The sequence below is a fragment of the Nesoenas mayeri genome, assembly GCF_963082525.1.
Source record: "Nesoenas mayeri genome assembly, chromosome: 1".
In the NCBI taxonomy this organism is placed as follows: domain Eukaryota; kingdom Metazoa; phylum Chordata; class Aves; order Columbiformes; family Columbidae; genus Nesoenas; species Nesoenas mayeri.
Genome location: NC_137541.1, coordinates 21,887,115 through 21,905,233, shown reverse-complemented (window position 1 = coordinate 21,905,233; position 18,119 = coordinate 21,887,115). Strand labels below are relative to the sequence as shown.

At 38.2% G+C, this 18,119-nt stretch overlaps 1 protein-coding gene across 1 annotated transcript; it reads left to right on the top strand.

The window, feature by feature from the left end:
- The first annotated feature begins 270 nt into the window (after positions 1 to 270).
- Positions 271 to 17,634, top strand: HDAC10 (histone deacetylase 10). Its single transcript, XM_080360005.1, has 20 exons — positions 271 to 359; positions 1,238 to 1,372; positions 3,016 to 3,112; positions 3,769 to 3,866; positions 3,942 to 4,046; positions 4,255 to 4,323; positions 4,860 to 4,986; positions 5,437 to 5,502; positions 6,426 to 6,485; positions 6,858 to 6,947; positions 8,210 to 8,316; positions 9,975 to 10,042; positions 10,488 to 10,761; positions 11,408 to 11,498; positions 12,941 to 13,026; positions 13,499 to 13,552; positions 14,193 to 14,277; positions 14,693 to 14,878; positions 16,698 to 16,857; positions 17,340 to 17,634. Exons 1-20 carry the CDS (start codon positions 295 to 297, stop codon positions 17,363 to 17,365), a joined length of 2,049 nt encoding a protein of 682 aa, XP_080216131.1. The 5' UTR covers positions 271 to 294; the 3' UTR covers positions 17,366 to 17,634.
- The last annotated feature ends 485 nt before the right edge of the window (positions 17,635 to 18,119 follow it).

Genomic DNA, 18,119 nt, shown 5'->3' with positions numbered 1-18,119 from the left:
GTACCTGCGCCCAGGTTGTGGCAATTCACATAAGCGTGGGTCCTGCCCGCCTGCCCTCAGTCTGAAGGCCTGTGCCATGGGCTTTGCGCTGCTGCCCTGCTCCTCGGCCTTCTGGGGACTCCTCCCGAAGGGTTTTCTTTGATTTCGTTCTCTAATTACAAAGTGCAAAACCATGGAAGCAGGTACACTGTGTACATATATTGTCACTAGCTGATAATTAAGTTATTTTAACATATGTTTACTTTTTGCCTCAAATATGAGTGTTGGGATATTTGTTTTGTCCTGTGTGTAGCAATGGCCTCAGGAACAGCTCTGGTTTATGATGAGGAGATGACCACTCATAAACTGCTTTGGAGCGAGTAAGTCACTGCTGCCTTTTTTATTTATAGATTCTTATTAGGATTCCCGAGAGAAGTACCAAGTAAATTCAGCTTCTGTAAGTGTAATAGGGAGTACCTAGTGCTAGATACCCTGTCATTTTCCTAGTAAATAGAAGGTCTTTCCTTTTGGAGAAAAGTGGTTATTCCTGATTTATATCCAGATAATTTAACGGAAAATGTTACAGTACTGTTACTGTAATGGGTCCAGATACAGTATCCAGATACTGTAATGACAATCTGAAACTGGATTTGAGAAGCTGTGGGCCTCCAGTCTGGTAGGCCTTAATAAGAAGTGTTAGCTTTAATCATCTGAGTAGCCCCCTAAATAATGTATTTTAAGCTAATTATTTATAAAGCTAAAGTATTCTTGATCTCAGAAAAAAATATGTACACATACTCAGCTGAAACCTGTCAATTAAATTAAGTTAGAAATTGGTATATGCCGGTTCCTTAAATGTACCTTTGCTATGCTCTGAGTAGCTGCCCACTGCTGTCTTCTCTCCCAAGCCCACTTCTCTTGTGTTCACCTTCATTGTAATCTACAGCTTTTCATTTCAGCATTCCTCTGCCTCTAGTTAAGCATTGCTAATTTCAGTGATAAGAAAGGAGACAAAAATGATGTTTCTTTTTCCTTGAAGAATCATATATATTTTTATGTTTACATATTTTAGAAGCAATTTTGGTTCAATTCCAAGACAAAAAGTATTCAGATTCTTTTTTCCTTTTACTCTCACGTGTCCCTCTATGAGGGTAATGAATTTTCTTGCAATGGGAAGTTAAAAGCTAGGTATGTTGAAGTGTATTTGTTAGCTGTGCTGGTGTGGTATTATAGTAATGTGATTATTGCTTATTTTTAGTCCTGCTTGCGATATCGAAGTGCCAGAAAGACTGTCATCCTCCTATGAGCAGCTTAAATGTTACCATCTTGTGGAAAGATGTGTCCATGTGCCTGCCAGAGAAGGAAGTGAGGAGGAGATCCTGTTGGTTCACAGGTCTGAAACTTACTTTCATCACTGTTCAGATTAATTTGATGAAATAACAGGTCTCATACCTCCAGGTGATATTTTGCTCCATTTGAAAAGGTCTGCTCCAAAACTCGATGGCTTTGACTTCCAGTAATTTCAGTAGTGACATGGCAGGTCTGAGGTCCAGCTTGGGTCAGCCCGCAGGTCATGATCCAGGTCCAGATCCTTGAGGTTCATGTGAGGTTCATGTGAGACACAGATATAGCTGCACAACACAGCTGCAGTTTGGCCAAGGATGAGAGCCATGTCTTAGAAGCAGGTGCCCAGGGAAGGAGGGGGAGCCTTTGCTAAGACTCTTAGCAGAGCTGGATGCAGGGACCCTCTGCTGATGCTCCTTCTAGCTCGCTCTTTCAAGGCGATCAGCGGCACTATCTCTAAGCTGGTTCTGAACCCAGCAGCCAAACCCCAGGAGGGAAGAGATGCACTCAGGGCCCTGACACCTGTGACAATAACCAGAGCTCGATCCCAAGTCATACTTAAATTTTCAGATTCCAGAACAGTATTTTTCCTCAGAACATACTTGTTTGTTAGAATGCAATTAGTGCTGTATATGAGTATAATTTATTTTCACAGTAAATACTTTGCTTATTGGGTATTAAAGAGACTTGATCACTGTTCCCAGTTGAATTGCTCCTGCTAGATGACTCGGGGATAAATAACTCCACTAACTCTTGTATTGGTTTCTGTAGGTACACTAGAGATAATAGAAGTATTTCCTTTCTGAAACAAGTATATGATGCCTAGAAAAATGTTTTGTGTGTGTCTGTGTGTGTGTGTCTGTGTGTTCACAGTTAGTTATGGGGCTGCTGATGAACTTAAACTAGGAGTTATACAGTCATTCAGGTTCATGTGGTTTTGTTCCCATTAATACCTTCTATTTTGAAGCCACTATTTAGCTTTATTTCAATTAGGCAGCACTAGTGTGTCTCATTTTGTTGTGAAATTCTGGTTCTTTTGGCATTGTGCACCTGGAGGCATGCACATGTGGTCATTTTTGCCGTGGATTAGGGCACAGATAGGACAGTGAGTAGGTGCCATCAGCCTCCCTTTCCAGCTCACTACACAAGGGCAGGAGAGCAGCGACAGAATTGGGGAAACGTTGCTTCTAGTCCCTTAGTACTTATTGCACTTTGGTACCAGTGAAAAGAGGGAGTTGGTACACACCTGATGAGGGATTCACTCAAATACTTGTTTTCTGTAGAACAAGGGAGCACTAGACACACGTTCTTGGACTTACATTTCACACTCTGATGACTGTTAGAATCCTAGTTTAGTTCTTGTTGGTATCCATATGTAGTGTGGATTGCAAAATAGATTGTTGCATGATGAACAAAGAGACATTTTTTGAAAGCAGGACTAGTTGCTCTTGCTACTGGAAAAGGGAAAAGAATGTCAGATTAAGACATCCAAGAACTCTTGCTTTCATAGTACTCCTTAGTTTTTCACTATATCCTACAACTAATATTCCAGACTACCTTTTAGACTTTTGAAGTCTCACAGAAAGCCTCTTGTAACATATGCTACTCCTAATTACATTTTGCATTGAATAAAACCCTTTATAGGTCTGTTTGCTTATTTAAGTGTTGTGTTCACCTCTCTCCTCTCTGCAGTTCTGAACACTTGGAAATGGCAAAAAGCACCCAAACGATGAATGAAAAGGAACTGAAAAGGGTCTCTGGAAATTATGATGCTTTTTTCTTTCATCCGGTGTGTAAGTTAAACTGCTTCCTTTGTTGGGAGCTACAGATGTTTGTGTTTTTGCATCTGAGTGGCACTTTTCTGAGGAGGGGAAAATCAGCAATACATTTTTTGCCATTTAAGTAAACTTACATATATTTATGATGCTGTTATCTGTTTCAAATTTAGTGTAATGATGTAATTTAAATTGAGTAAGTGTCCTATCATCTATTCTGCAATTGTATCATGCCAGTATATTTTTGTCATTTAATGTTACTGTAGACCATTAGTGACCTACAAATCACATTTGGGTTACAGTTGCTCTTAAATGTTGTGCCAGACGAAGGAGGTGAAGTCTTTCATATTTTGTTTCTGTAAGGTTTCGCTCCTTATTTTCAAAGATGCTGTGTTATTCCACTGGTCAGTGCAGTATGTCCTTCTCATGTTTCTTAAGTGCTCCAGAGAGAACATCCTTATAAATGATGTGGTGATCAAAGGTAAACCTAGTAGAAAGAACACTGGAATTTGTGTTGTAAAGTTCTGCTTTCAACTATCTGCGTACCACCTCAGTAGGGTAGGCTTATGTCAAGACAATTTGCCATTGGGGTGCAAAAGCACATCTTGTGTGATTAGTTTGAAACAAGCTGACAAGTGATGGATGACAACTATGAGGTTCTCTTTTTCAGAACACTTATCGCTGTGCCAGGCTAGCAGTGGGAGCAACTTTGCAGCTCGTGGATGCTGTGATGACAGGAAAAGTGTGCAATGGAATGGCATTAGTAAGGTAAGAAAACAGAAAGTCTTCACTGCTCCCCCAAATTTCCTTTATTGTGAGTAACCGTATAAAACTTTGGTTTAGACCTCCAGGTCACCACAGCCAGAAAAATGCAGCTAATGGGTTCTGTTTGTTCAACAATGTTGCTATTGCAGCCGAATATGCAAAACTGAAATACGGTCTACAGAGGTAAGTGCATGGTTGACCCTAGAGGAGCTTATCGTATGCAAGTATGACGTTCGGATATCTGTTTGACATTGTACTGTTTTAGATTAATGTCTAGAGATTTCTGGGTGTCATGTAGCTTTTGGGACAGAAAACACATGATTCATCTGTACCTCCTTTAGATCAAGATGCTGTGGTTCTGCTGAATGTTTTCTTTTACTGATCTATGCAGAATCCTAATTGTTGACTGGGATGTGCACCATGGGCAAGGAACTCAATATATATTCGAAGAGGATCCAAGGTTTGAAGGATATTTTATGTATTTGTTATGTTAGCTGGTTAAATATTGCTTTCATCTGTAATGAATAAGATTTCTTAACTTTCTGAAACTAGAATCTTACAAACACCTTGCTCTTTTAGTCACTGTTGGTTATACTTGTTATGAAATAGAGGGAAAATTCTAGCAAAAAGAAATATGTAAATCTATTTTACTGTAAAGAATATCAGTCAACATAAGCAATATGACTACCTTGGTTTGCCAGTAGTAAGACCTCTCTGTGACAGAATTAGATTGTAGAAAGAAGTCTGCTTTTCTGAAAATGTCTTGTCTTTGATATGAAGGGATTGCATGAATACAATGAATTTTTAGCACCTGTCCTAGGTTAATTTTGGCATAGGCCCTACTGTACCAAGTTTCACAGTTCAAGTCCACTAAGAGAAGTAAGGGGAAAGGATGATTCTATTTCATGCTTTCAGTCAGTACAGCCATGACGTTCAAGATGTAAAGTCAGTTTAAGAATATTTTGTCAAGTTGTGTTTGTTCTTTGTATCTTTCAGTGTTTTGTATTTTTCCTGGCATCGCTATGAACATCAGGAATTCTGGCCATCACTCAAAGAATCTGATTATGATGCTGTGGGTCTGGGCAGAGGAGAAGGTTTTAACATAAATTTGCCTTGGAATAAGGTAAATGTTTATAGCACAACAAAGCAAATGCAGTAGCTTTCTATCTCCTGCTTTACGTAAAACCTTCTGAGAAGCGCGTTGCTTTGCTTGCTTGGCAGATGTCATAGGACAGTGTACCTCCTTCTTGTCAGTGGAATGTCTGCTGAGAAATATGGCTCAGAATATGATGATGTCAAAAAAAAAAAAAAGAGAGAGAGAAACATGCACATATTCTTTTTTTCTTGAATATCTTGCCTAGCCATCAAAACAAGTGTTTCAGGAGATTACATCCATTCTCATTCAGTAGAGAAAAATGGTGGATATTTATGCACTTTACCTAAATGGAACTTGACCTCATAAGGTTCCCTTATCTTTAACTTTCAGTACTGTCTTTCACTACAGTCTTAGAATAACAAATTTTCTAAGGTTCTTTAACAGGAAAATGTGACCTATATTTCTCACATTTTGCAGGTTGGGATGGGAAATTCAGATTATCTTGCTGCATTTTTCCATGTGTTGCTTCCAATGGCTTTTGAGGTAATTTTTTACTGCTCTGCTCTTTAGAATCATAGAAAATATTAGAATGGTTTGAGTTGAAAGCGACCCACAAGGATGGTTGAGTCCAACTCCTGTCCCTGCATATGACAACCCCACAGTTCCCACCATGTGTGTGAGGGTGTTGTCCAGTCTCTTCTTGAACACTGTCAGGCTTGGGGCTGTGACATCTCCCTGGGGAGCCTTTTCCAGTGCTCCACCACCTTTTAGGTGAAGAACCTTTTCCTAATGTCCAACCTAAACCTCTCCTGGCACATCTTCCTGATTCTGTCGTTGGTCACTGACAAGAAGAGTTCAGCACCTGCCCCTCCTCCTCCCCTAGTGAGGAAGGTGTAGACCACAATGAGGACTCCCCTCAGTCTCCTCCAGGCTGAACAAACCAAGTAACTTTAGCTGCTCCTCATACAGTTTCCGCTCCAAACCAACTTCATAGCCTCTTCTGGACACTCTCCAGTAGCTTTATATCCTTTTCATCCTGTGGCGCCCAGAACTGCACCCAGTGCTCCAGGTGGGGCCACGCCAGTGCAGAGTAGAGCGGTAATAGCAAAACCAAAGACTACTTCTTAAATACTTCTTAAGCAGATATCATTGAATATTTTGTGGAAAAGCATTAATTGCCAGTAGCACAGTTAACACATTATTTTTGCTGATATTAATAATGCCCTGATCAACTGAATAGTATCTATGGAATGCTAGCTTTTAAATAATCCATATAATATATGCAGCTTCTCTAGCAGGAATGAAAATAGTATAAAAGGGTAATCTCAATTTTTATTCAAGGAGAGTCTTTATTTGTGTTCATATTCTAGCTGAAAAAAACAGCTGAACATGGTACAGTTCAAATCCAGTACAAAATTGAAAATAGGACATAAGAATGTGCTACAACTTTCTCTGTTTTATAACAGTTTGATCCTGAATTGGTCCTTGTCTCCTCTGGTTACGATTCTGGAATTGGAGACCCTGAAGTAAGTAACTAGTTGTGGCGTTTGTGTTGTCAGTGATGAATCTGTTTTCAAAATATTCCCACCTCTTAAATGTCCTGTGATTGCTAAGTGAAATTCACTTTGAGCATGCTAAAAATACCTGTTTGAGTCTTTAAGCTCATTAAATACTACAATGAGACATATAAAGACAGATTATCTCATAGGCGTAATTACTGCGTTGTTTTTTGTACCTTCCTTGAAAGCAGTTGGTTCAGCGTTTTGTTAGATGCAATGAGAAGCAAGTGTTCCAGTATTCCAATTCAGACTCATGTGTTTCAGAGTGTGTGGTTTGGTTTTTTGCACCAATGTTTTTAAATCAGAGTTCCATCTCTTAATTTTTTTTCTTTGATTTAGGGTCAGATGAATGCAACTCCTGAGGTTTTTGCCCACCTTACCCATTTCCTGATGCAGTTAGCTAATGGAAAGCTGTGTGTTGTCCTAGAGGTAAAGACTTTTGAAACATACTCCCAGGAGTAGGGTCTATGTTTTAGAGCTTTATAGGGCAAGCTAGAAACTAAACTTATTAGCAAAATAATTTATTCTTTTTATCTTTCTTTTGAGAATCAGGAAGGCAAACGTGGCTAAGATTTGACAATGCTCTTATACACTGTAAAATAAAAAGAAGGCCTCTACTGATGTTTTTGACTTAAAATTTTGAAGCAGAGGAGCAAATACTCGTTGTTCAAAAACACCATATCCTCCACAGATACATTCAGTTCTTGTCAACTAGTCTACTAGTCTGGATAGTTCCAAACTCATTAAAACATATTGAGTGAATTAGCTGCACTAACAACGTTTTTGCAGGTTTGTCTTACTCCAAAGAGTTTAAAAAACCTTTAACCTAAATATACTCTTATTTAATAAAGAAGCACTTGCTGTATTTGCTCTTTTTTGATTAAAAGCCACTGTGCAAGCTCTTTTTTTAAGGGCTTTTAAAAAAATCTAAAATGTTTCCTCCTTCTGAAATCTAGATTTGAACTTGCTGTTTCTGCTGCATGTTAGAAAAATGGTGGCTTTTCGGGTAAATAATTGTGTGAAAATATTTCGGCTGGCAAGGCCTCTGAGAGTGAATGGTTTATTAATTGATTCACTTGAACTCCTTTGTTCCATCATCTGTCTCTCCAGCAGGTTCTATATATATCTGTCTGCTAGCTGAAGTGCAAATAAGCATCCCCTCCTAGTACGGGGACTGTGACTGCTCCGCAGGTGGCATGCAGGGAGCAGGCTGTCAGCTACAGTCTAGCAGTCTGGAATCGATCTTCAGTTGTTCTGCCAAACCATTAGGACAACCATATCTTAAAGATGTCAGTCTGTGGGAGATTTCCTTTGTATGGACATTTTAGAGTGATAGTGTTTGCCTTCTAAGGAATCTTCCACAAGAATTACTGAAGATGGTGTATCACAGATAGGGGTAGAGAAGGAATATGTTTCCAGGGTTTTCATGGCAAAGTCATGACCAATTTCCAAAATGAACTGAACTATGAGAAAGTGAGTTGAATCATGAGATGCCAGTGAAGTTCAACAAATAGCCTCTAACTTAACTGTTTTCTTATTGAAAATCATTAGCATAGATGTCCTTGCATATCATCTTCCGTTTCTGTAAATTCAGCTATATTTCAAAAGTTTAATTTATTTTCCTTGGTGGTATTCAAATAGGTGTTACGAGTACTCATTCCTTGAATGACATACAATTGTTTTTTTTCTAGGGTGGATACCACTTAAAGTCATTGTCTGAATCAGTCTGTATGACTGTAAAAACTTTGCTTGGAGATCCTGTACCTCAAATAACTGGAGAAATGGCACCTTGCCTAAGGTAAGCATATAAAGAATTTTAGGACAAACCATGTGTTTATCAAAGAGACTGAAGTTATGCATGCTTTGAACATTATGTTGAACCAAGGTTTTAATATGACACTCTATAATATATTTTCCACTTTAGATTATAACTTGCTTTTTGAAAAAGTCATCCAAAATACAGTTTTGTATACTTTTGTTTCTGAAATGATTTCAAGTTGCAAGAAGTTCTGGCTTATAATTTTATGCTATTTGTCCTTGGGCTTCATTATCCTGTAAGGATCCATCTCACTCAAGGGTGAGACAATTGTGCTGTAGTCAAGGCAATACCAGTGAATAATGGCCAGTAATTGGGCAAGTGTGTGATTACAAGGATTAGTTCTCCAGACACCAGAACCGCTTCAGTGGCTGCAGTACAGCAAGAGCTGGAGCCAGCCTTTCCTCGCTGAGAGCTGATGCTGTGCAGAGCCAGTCCTGACTCCTTGTGTTTCTGAAATTTGGAGTATTGAGGCCTGGGGTGTGAAAGCATACGACTGTGTAGAGCTGAACCTAGATAATTAAACTTAGGCCCTAACTTCTTTTTGGAGACAGTAAGATTGTATTTGCACAATGGTGAATCTGACCTAGAAGCATTCGGAATCCTTGTGCCTCTGAATCAGTCCCACGTCTAAACAGTATTTCCCTCTACATGTCTGTATCATCTCCTCCACATCTCCATGATCCATCTTCAGTGTCCCTACCCCAATAGTTGTTCCATGGGGTTTTTTTTCAGCAGTGATACTCCTCATGCGTTTTAGTGGCAGCACCTACCAGCTGGCTGTGCTAGTTACAACTTGGAGCTCAGGTCAGTCAGGGAAGCAGTGCAGATACACACAGGCTGTGGGCAGAGTTGGATTTGGTAAACTCTGATGGAGTAAAGCTGGTTATTTTGCTGCTAGCACATCCCATAGTTGCTGCATCACCTCTTTTTCTGCTCTGCCAACTGTAGTATCTCAGGTTGCTGTCATCCTAGATAACAGAGAGGTGATTACATAGTCATCCATTGTCAGTCCAGCTCCTGAACACCTTACAAATAATTTCCAAGTACATAGAATTTGTCCTGGATTTAACATGACCTGGATTATGTTTGTATGATAGCTAGCATAATAGGACCATTTGCCTATAGCGCAGCAAGTAGCAGGGATGATAAAAAAGATATTTCAATGCACGTAATAGCGGCAAATGTGATTTATTTGATTTCTACACTACTCCAAATCTTCCTGAACCGATAGTCTTGCTTTCGAGTGAATCTAATTACATCTTTACATTCTGTAGATAAAATCTCTGACAAAGCAAAGACCAACAGGTGAAATCCTGCCCTTCCTGAAGCCAAGGACAGGGGTGTTTCCTCCCACAGCAAGGTCAGGATTTCACTCACTGTCCTTAAACGTGTACTTAAAAGGTACATACTACATATGTTCTTCACTTTCCTTTTTTTGACTCTTGCATTTAATCTTTCTGAGCAATCTGCCCATTGACTCTCATTCTCTTTATTTTTCTGTTTTGCATTCTTGGAACAGATGAGGGCTTGTTCATATTCAGTTGTAGGGTTTTTTTGGTTTTGTTTTTTCATGGAGGTAAATTATGTTTCCTGTATTTTCATTATTGCTGACACTGTTAATCCTGTTTCTTTTGTAGTGCAATTGAATCTATTCAAAATGTGAGAGCAGCACATAAACCCTACTGGAAATGGTTGATGTATGAAGGTAATTACTAATTCTTCAAGCAAAAGTGATTGGTAAATGGATTCAAAATTATCAAGATTAATAACAGTGGATGAAAAGAATTGAACTACCAGTTATTCATCAAGTGGCCGATGAAGCACTAAGAGGTGTCATTCAGGTCCATGTCTTCAGCTGATCTGAAAAGAACTTCTGAAGCTGGCAAAAATCACACCAAACAGTAGTGCCTTGATACCTTTGTTTGAGAATGCTGTTTTGTGTGTCAAAAGTATGGACATAATTTCTAGATTAAAGTAAATGTAGCAGCACTGAAAAATAATACCTGTGGCAGGACACATTGTAGCTAGTGCATGGAAAGAAATAGGTATACTATGAATACAGACCTACTCTCTTTGTAAATAAGTGTAACCAAACATTAAGAGGTCAGGAATTAAAACATGTGAACCCCCTCTTTTTATTTTCTCTCTAGACACATTGTTTTTACAAAATTTGAGCACCAAGTCACACCCACTAAAGAAGGCTCATCCGAATCCCCTCACAGACCCTGGATCTAAGATGACTAACGACGATGAAAGTGTCAAAGTAGAAAGGTTTTTGGAACTACACATGAAAAATATTCTATTTCCAGTACCTCCCATCAAAACAGCAACAACAGCTGACTCTAAAGGTTCAGCACATTTGCTCCCTGTACCCGTTCATTTGGTGAAGGAAATGGATAAAACTGAAATAAAAGCGCTTGTCAGGTTGGTCCTGTCTATTTAATTTTCAACATAATTATGAGGATGAGAGGTCTTTGTACAGACTGCCATCTAGCTCTGTCATGGTCATCTTTTTGGCCTTGGTCTACTCAGTTATAGTCAGAATTTATTTCTTTGAAAAATGGAGACATCAGTGTTGGTTATCACCCGTCGCCCGATAAATATAAGCCTGGTAAACTTTGAAGTTCCTTTAAAGAACTAATCAGAATATTTTCAGAGAAAACTGCTTCAACGGAGATAGAACAGTCAGCACAAATGTATTCATTTAGGAAGAAGTTTTGCTGGGAAGGTGCCTTAAAGCTCTGTCTTCACTTTTAGCTGAAAAAAATACCAAACTGGTCTGATTTGAGCAGCTCAGCTTTTTGTCTTAGTCTAATTTTGACAGAACTCTTTCCTGAATACTGTCAGACATTTTTGTTTTCCTTCCAGTGCAGAATGGAGACAGGTTTAGAGAGCTCAAGACTGTCAGGCAACAGCGTTGTCGTCTTCCTGCTAGATCTGGGGTTTTGAGAATGAATGTGTTGCACAAAATGTACCCCATCAATACTAACTGCAAAGTACTGTGTCAGTGTCCTCTTAGAAAGCATTAATGCTTCTAACCTAGTTTTTCTTCATTTAATTTATTTTACAGTGGCTTTTATGCAGACCTTGTGAAAGAGGACAAAATTTTACACTCTCTTGGCAATATGCTGGCCGTCCTAGATAAAATACTTAAGAAGGAGGTAATAATAAACTGCCTTGATCTTGTGGGGTGGGGAGGGAGTTGGATTACACTGACTTCTGATTTTACTACATTATCATTCATGTTATGCCATAGTTCACAACCCCACTAATCTCAGCTAGAATGTGCTTAGCTACAAGAATGAGGATGAAAGATGAGAAAACTCTCATTTAGGGATAGTTGTTAACCCCAGGACATCTTTCAAATGATCTTTGGGCAAGACATTTTCCTGCTTTTCTGCAGTCCCAGCCTGTGAGTCAGTAAGACCCTTCTTGTCCCTCTCAAACATACAGATGAGCCAGGTATTCCTGCTTCCAGTTGAGGGGAGTAGAAGTTGGTTTATCAAGCACCAGTGAGCAACACCAAGAAATCTGAGCAAGAAATGTAAACAAATTTTCTGTTTCAGTGTACAGAGTTTTGCCTTCTGTCTCTAGCAGAGTTTACTTCTGCTTTACCCTTCATCACAAGATGCTGGGCTATGTACAGCTGCGCTCACCATGAATTGTACAACAATTTCCTCTGAGCAAATTTTGATTTACGCACGCCACCCCCACCCTGCTGTAGTGGAGCTGTTGAAAACACTGCTGTGTGCTGTGGTTCTGAACAGAGTCATTCCAGTTTGGCGTTTTGATTCTTGGCAGGCTTAGAGGGTGCATGTCTGTATGTATAAAACCTTGGAGAAGCAAACAGGAAAAAATGCAAACAAGAATGTTACTTCATAATAGATCAGTCTCTCCCTTTGAATGAAAAGCTCTCTTTAAAGTACCAGGATTGCGAGGAAGAGTTCCTCTAGGATAACTTATAAATAGATTTTAAAAAAAGGAACTGGGAAAAAGAAATAGAACTTTTCATGAGTCGGAGATGCTAAGCTGAGCTTTTTGTGTTGCCAAAGAGGAGGAGTGGGGAGGGGTAGTATGCATTATGTTTTAGCTTAGCTTTCATGTAGTGTTCAAAGCACTACACAATACAAACACTTAACGGTTGACTAAGACTGTCATTGTATTTTTCATAAAGGAATAGCTTGCCTAGGTTAAAGGAAGAGTCGGAATTAGACTTCAGGGGCTACCTCCTCTTCATATTTTCCTGGTGCAGTTTGCCTGCTGGCACATTGAATGCATCCAGTCTGCAGACTATCAAGAGAACCAGTAAAGATGACCTTCCCCAACAAAAGCTGTTTTTACAGTTGCCTTTCAACATAGCACCATGCTTTTGAAGTAATAGAACAGCTCTTGGCATAATGATCAAACGTGGCCTTTCTGTGTAAAAATGAATTAACAATATTTCCTTAACCCCACTGCAATAGACCATTAAGATCCCTCTCATACAGCTATAGCCTTGTTTGAATGATACATATAAACAAGTAAAAATACAGTTGTTACAAAAAAGAAATTACGTCATCTTGTGCAGTTTTAATAATTTCTGAATGAAAAATATATTTTGTAGGTATGCAATGGAATTGCAGAATCACCCACAGCTGCTGTTTCTGTTGCTGTTGCACTAAGACATTCTGTTCAGTTTGGATTTCAAAGGTGAATTTGTGTCTCTTGCATTTGGGGCTCTGACAAAATGTAAAAAAACTGATAAAAGTATGTAAAATATGGCAAATTGCCTTTCAAACATTAATTTTAAAACACATAGCATTTTCAATACATAGTACAGTCAATATTGTATGTGCCAGCAAAAACTTTTTTTGCCTTACCAAGGGCAAAACATCTGTAAGGAGGACTGCTGTGCTAGCCTACATGTTCTTTGTCAGATTTCGATTGTCTTCGGCCTCAGGACATTTTCTTGGTTTTATTTTTACTTCCCAGTGTTTGGGGGGGGAGAAAAGGAGTTCCCTTGAGCTGTCGTAAATGTGTTTTCTATATGCTTTTAATGGACCAAGTTCAGAAACAATATACATTATTTTTTATGCATCTAATCTACATGCAAAGTCTCTAAACAAATAGCACTAAGTGAAAAAAATTACTTGCAGATGGAAATGTTACTTGTTTTCTGCAGGGTGCTTTGTATATTTGTTGGAGACATGCAAATCATACCGAACACAGAAGATGGGTGAGCTTTCTCTTTGCTTCAGGGAGTCAAATCCCAAAGGCTTTATAAATGTTCTTTAGGTGTCCATATGTGTGATGAAATGTGCACTAAGGAATCAGTCATGAACTGATGTTCATTCAAGTTTAGCTTGAGACAAAATGTGAACCATCCCCAAATATATCTTTAAAGACAAACTGCTATCTCTAAGTGCCACTTTATTAATTTAGTGGTAGGTTTAATGTATGATCCTTCTATATGAATTTAAATTTAGATTGTTATTGAAAATAGAATATTGAACATATAAAGTAATAAAGGCAGCAGTTATTAATTTTATAGGGTGTACTCCCCTATAACTGCAGGGGGCACATAGTGCTGATGTCGAGTTCTCTATTGAAAGTCATCCTTACTTACCCATAACTTTTTTTGCCACTTGCCCTTTTTCTTAAATGTAACTTGCCCGTAGTCTTGAATACTCTTCTTAGAAATACTTTAAAAAGGATTTCTGTTTTAATTGGTGTTCACATTACTACGTGCCATGACATAAATAGTTATTTGTTCCTGTGTTATGAATTAGTATTTAAAGAATGATGAAAGAAAATATCTTTTTATTTCATTGGAAGTCATTGGTTAAATACTCAGATGTGGGGGTTTTTATTTACAGAAAAATACTCATGATACATATTTTTGAGAATGAACAGTCTGGAAAGACCAGCTCCAAACACTGTATTTCTCTAAACTGGAAAGAGGTAAGATTCACTTTCTGGAAACAACATACAACTTTTTTAGCAGAAATAGTATATCAACAAATTCATAAAATCACTCTGAGAATTATACCTCTCACTGCAGTTTGGATCTTTGAAAATATTTCCTTTTCTTGCTCTTACCTGGGTACTGCTCCTTCACAGCTATTCAGAGTGTGTTAGAAGGCACAGCTTTGAGGAAACCTTGAGTAGCCACTGTAGTTCATCTTCAAGAAGGCAGAGTTAGAGTGCAAAGACACTAAGGAGGAGGTGAATAATCTACATGTTTAATATAAAAATTTCTGTGAAAATAGACCAGTATTGTGTTTCCTAGGTCAATGAAAAGCTTTCTGTGACTGTTTTATATCTGGGAATTTGGGGCTTTACATTTATACTAAATGGTTTCTCATTGTTGTTAAAGGATGCCGAAGGAAATGATTTCTTTTCTGCTGTACTTGGATTCATTCTTCCTGTAGCATATAGTTATCAGCCTAACCTGACAGTAATAGCTATTGGACCAAACAGGAGCCTTGGAATAAGTGGGATTTCTCTGCTTTTTGCTTTACTACAAGGATTAGCCGAGTCTCGCATTTTTGCAGTGATGGAGGTAAGCAGTGGTGCTAAGCGGCGGTACTTCAACGTGCCTAGGACAGAACTGAAATCAATCAGCAGCGTGCTGGGTATGAACTGCTTCAGACTGCCCAGTAGAAAATCTCGGCTGTATTTGTGGTGTCTTGGGTACCCCTGGGCTCAGCACACAAGCAGCCCAAGGTTCTCTCTGGCCCGAGAACAAGGCCAGACGCAGACACGCACCAAGGCGTAGGCAGCCTGTGTGAGGGAGCAGCTGAGGCATGAATGCAAGTCTGTGGTTATGTCTGCAGGCATGTTCTGGCAATTTGCCACAGTTTGGGAATTAACTTCCCTTTCTATCCAGGATGTATAGCTCACAGCTGTCTCCTGAAAAGGGACACTTCTCTGTTAATTACATGGCCTCTTTCCATCGAATGTGCCTGAAAGCAGCCCACTGTCCTGTTTATCATAAACCACTAAATTTCCTCTCCCTCTCTTTCCCGTGCTCTGCGTTATCACACACAACTTCCATCATGCAGAAGAGAAATCAAAATGGTACAGATCCTTTAGGTGAACTTAATTACAATAATGCATAGAGGACCCATCTACCCCAGCTTTGTGTTTCTGATAGAGAGCAGGGGAAAGAAAATAAAGAATATATAGATCTTTCCCTAGTCTAGTTTTTCCATACATTACCACAATAAGAATCTCTAAATTTAGGAGGTGGGAGGCTGTATCCAGACCAGTGTGAGACAAGTGCCAGTGAGCATTATCTTCCCTGAATTTGTCTAATCTCTTTTAAGAACTCAACTTACACTCTTGGCCCCTGCAGCATCCTGTGTGTTCTGTGAAACAGTAACTTTTGATTGCTTTTGTGCCTTCTAGTCCTTATTTAATGAGAAGCAATGAATAATTGTTCACGTATGCAATTGTATTCTAATCTGTTTTGCAGCAAGTATCCAATTAAAGACATACTATTCATTAAGCTGCCAATTAAGTGGATTATGACATACTTTATTCTGTAGTCTTCTCATATGTTACTTGTTTTAATTTACAGTGCTGATATGTAAATTGTCTAAGCTAATATAATTTGTACAGTGATATGCAGTATGCAGAAATAGTGTATTTGCATATTACTAATTAGGAGTATGAAACGGAAAGAATTATTGATATTCTGAAGGGTAAACTCACAGATAAAAAGGAAGTTAGATGTACATCTTTAAGAAATTACTGAGATTTTTATATTGGCACTCCACAGGTAGCTCTGTACCAGGATTATCTGATGTGTGGGGATTTTCTAATGCATGGCTCTTTAGAATAATTGAAAAAATAATTTGATCTTTTTAAAATGAAATAGAGGTTACAGTCTTCAAAAATAAATGGTAATAATCCTCATATACTGTGGACACCTCAGAATATAATTTCTGTGAGTAAATAACATTGATTTAGACTGTTAGGAGTAAAAAACCTGTTTTTGATGAAGCAAAATATATCACTATTTTCTACGGATAGAAAATAAATGATGCATGAAGTAAACAAGCTCTGTGTTCCCTTTCTCTCCTAATATTTTTTACCTTTAACCCATCACTGTTTCTTTTCAATCACAAAAGAAAAACTGAGATTCTTTCTCTATTTAAAAAAAAGAGAAGTTTTACAGGAGATAAAAAATAATTTACCTTTTTCATAAAAAACTTCTCAATTTTGACACATTTTTATTTGAAAATTGAAAGTTGCTCATTCTTGCTACAAATATTAGCAACTGAATTATAAAAGCTTGTTTTAAAATATTTCATGTATTGCTGAAACAAAGAAAGTTTGGTTCCCAGGAGATTTTTTTTTATTTATTTCTTAAATAGGACACTGACATGAATTTAATGCAAAGTGTAACCAAAGCATTAGTGGGTGCCTCTACACCTGACTTTGGAGTTTATGTGCCTCCTACCCAAGAAAAAGTAACTAAAATAAAAATATTAAGAGATCAATTTCAGCAGGAATGGAAAATGCTTCAGTGTTCAGGTAAGCTGTCCATTTTTATCTAACAAAATATTATGTGCTTAAAAAATGGTTAATAAGGTGTACACTGACTCTGATTGCTAATGTGTTTTCTGAATATAGTGCCAAATCAGGTGACATTTTTATACCTTTAACTTGTCCTGAAGTAACTTCACATAACTCAGTAGTGATTAGTTGTGCTTGAAGTCCCTGCACAAATAGCTGAGGATCAGGTACTGCATTTGTATAGGAATAGGAGTAAGCAGGTGTGTATGTTTTCAAGCATACTTGTCCAGAAATGTTTCTGTACTGAATTACCTTTTGGTTTCAACACAAAAAGCCATGATAAAGGTGGGCATCTCTCTCTGAAAGAAAATACCCTGCTGTCTTTCAGAAGAAATGGCAAGAGCAGTGATCTGGGTCCAATAAAAATGTTCTTATGGGGCTGGAAATTTTGTGATATGACCTTGATTAATAACAGTTTTTATTATTGCTGTTCTTTTCAGTGAAGGATGGGATTTCAAGAAATTGACTTCAGGATCACTCTACACAGCAGAAGAAAAAACGTGTTGCTCTTCACGTTGCCTTTTAAATCATCAGGAAAAGAGATAAGAGCCATTCACAATTGCCTCCTGTTTTTAAAATACTTAATCTATATTTTCAGCTAGAGAATTGTGCTTGCAAATTCTGTATTGGCACTTATTATTCAAGACTGACAACTGAAGACAACTGCTGTACTTTGTTACTTTGTACTTTGTTTGTGACATTTTGTGTGTATAAAATTACAAATAGATAACTGAATCAAGCAGTGTATAGAGGGCTTCACTCTGCCCTCTTTTCAAATATTAAGTTGTCTATATAACAAATAAAAACCCCAAACTCCCCGAGATTTGGTACTGGCCCAAGGCTGACATCATGTGAGAGATCAAAACTGGACATCACCCATGGTGTGCCTCGTTTTGCAGCTTCCCAGATACGGTTTAGGGCTCAGTTTCAAGAGAACATTTCTGTGATTGTGACCGTTTGATTTCAGAAACTTGAAATTATGTTTATAGTGTCATTGCTACTTGGATCAGCTTTATATAATTTGAATAACTAAGTCTGTTTTTACAATTGGCAATACCGCTTGGCATACTGGTTTTCTGTGATTGCTGGATGGGAAATGATGTCCCATCCTTGAACACTTTGAGATAAAAGTCTATTTCAAAATAAACTAAAAACCATGTCAAACGTTTTCACAAAAAGTTTTCAGAACAGGAGGGTTGTTGGTTTATTCTTTTCTCTCC

Excerpts from the sequence above, each read along its gene's own strand:
- HDAC10 (XM_080360005.1), top strand. The coding sequence starts at position 295 with ATGGCCTCAGGAACAGCTCTGGTTTATGATGAGGAGATGACCACTCAT. Across the intron at positions 11,499-12,940 it reads ATAAAATACTTAAGAAGGAG|GTATGCAATGGAATTGCAGA; the intron begins GTAATAATAAAC and ends TATATTTTGTAG. Across the intron at positions 13,027-13,498 it reads GTTCAGTTTGGATTTCAAAG|GGTGCTTTGTATATTTGTTG; the intron begins GTGAATTTGTGT and ends TGTTTTCTGCAG.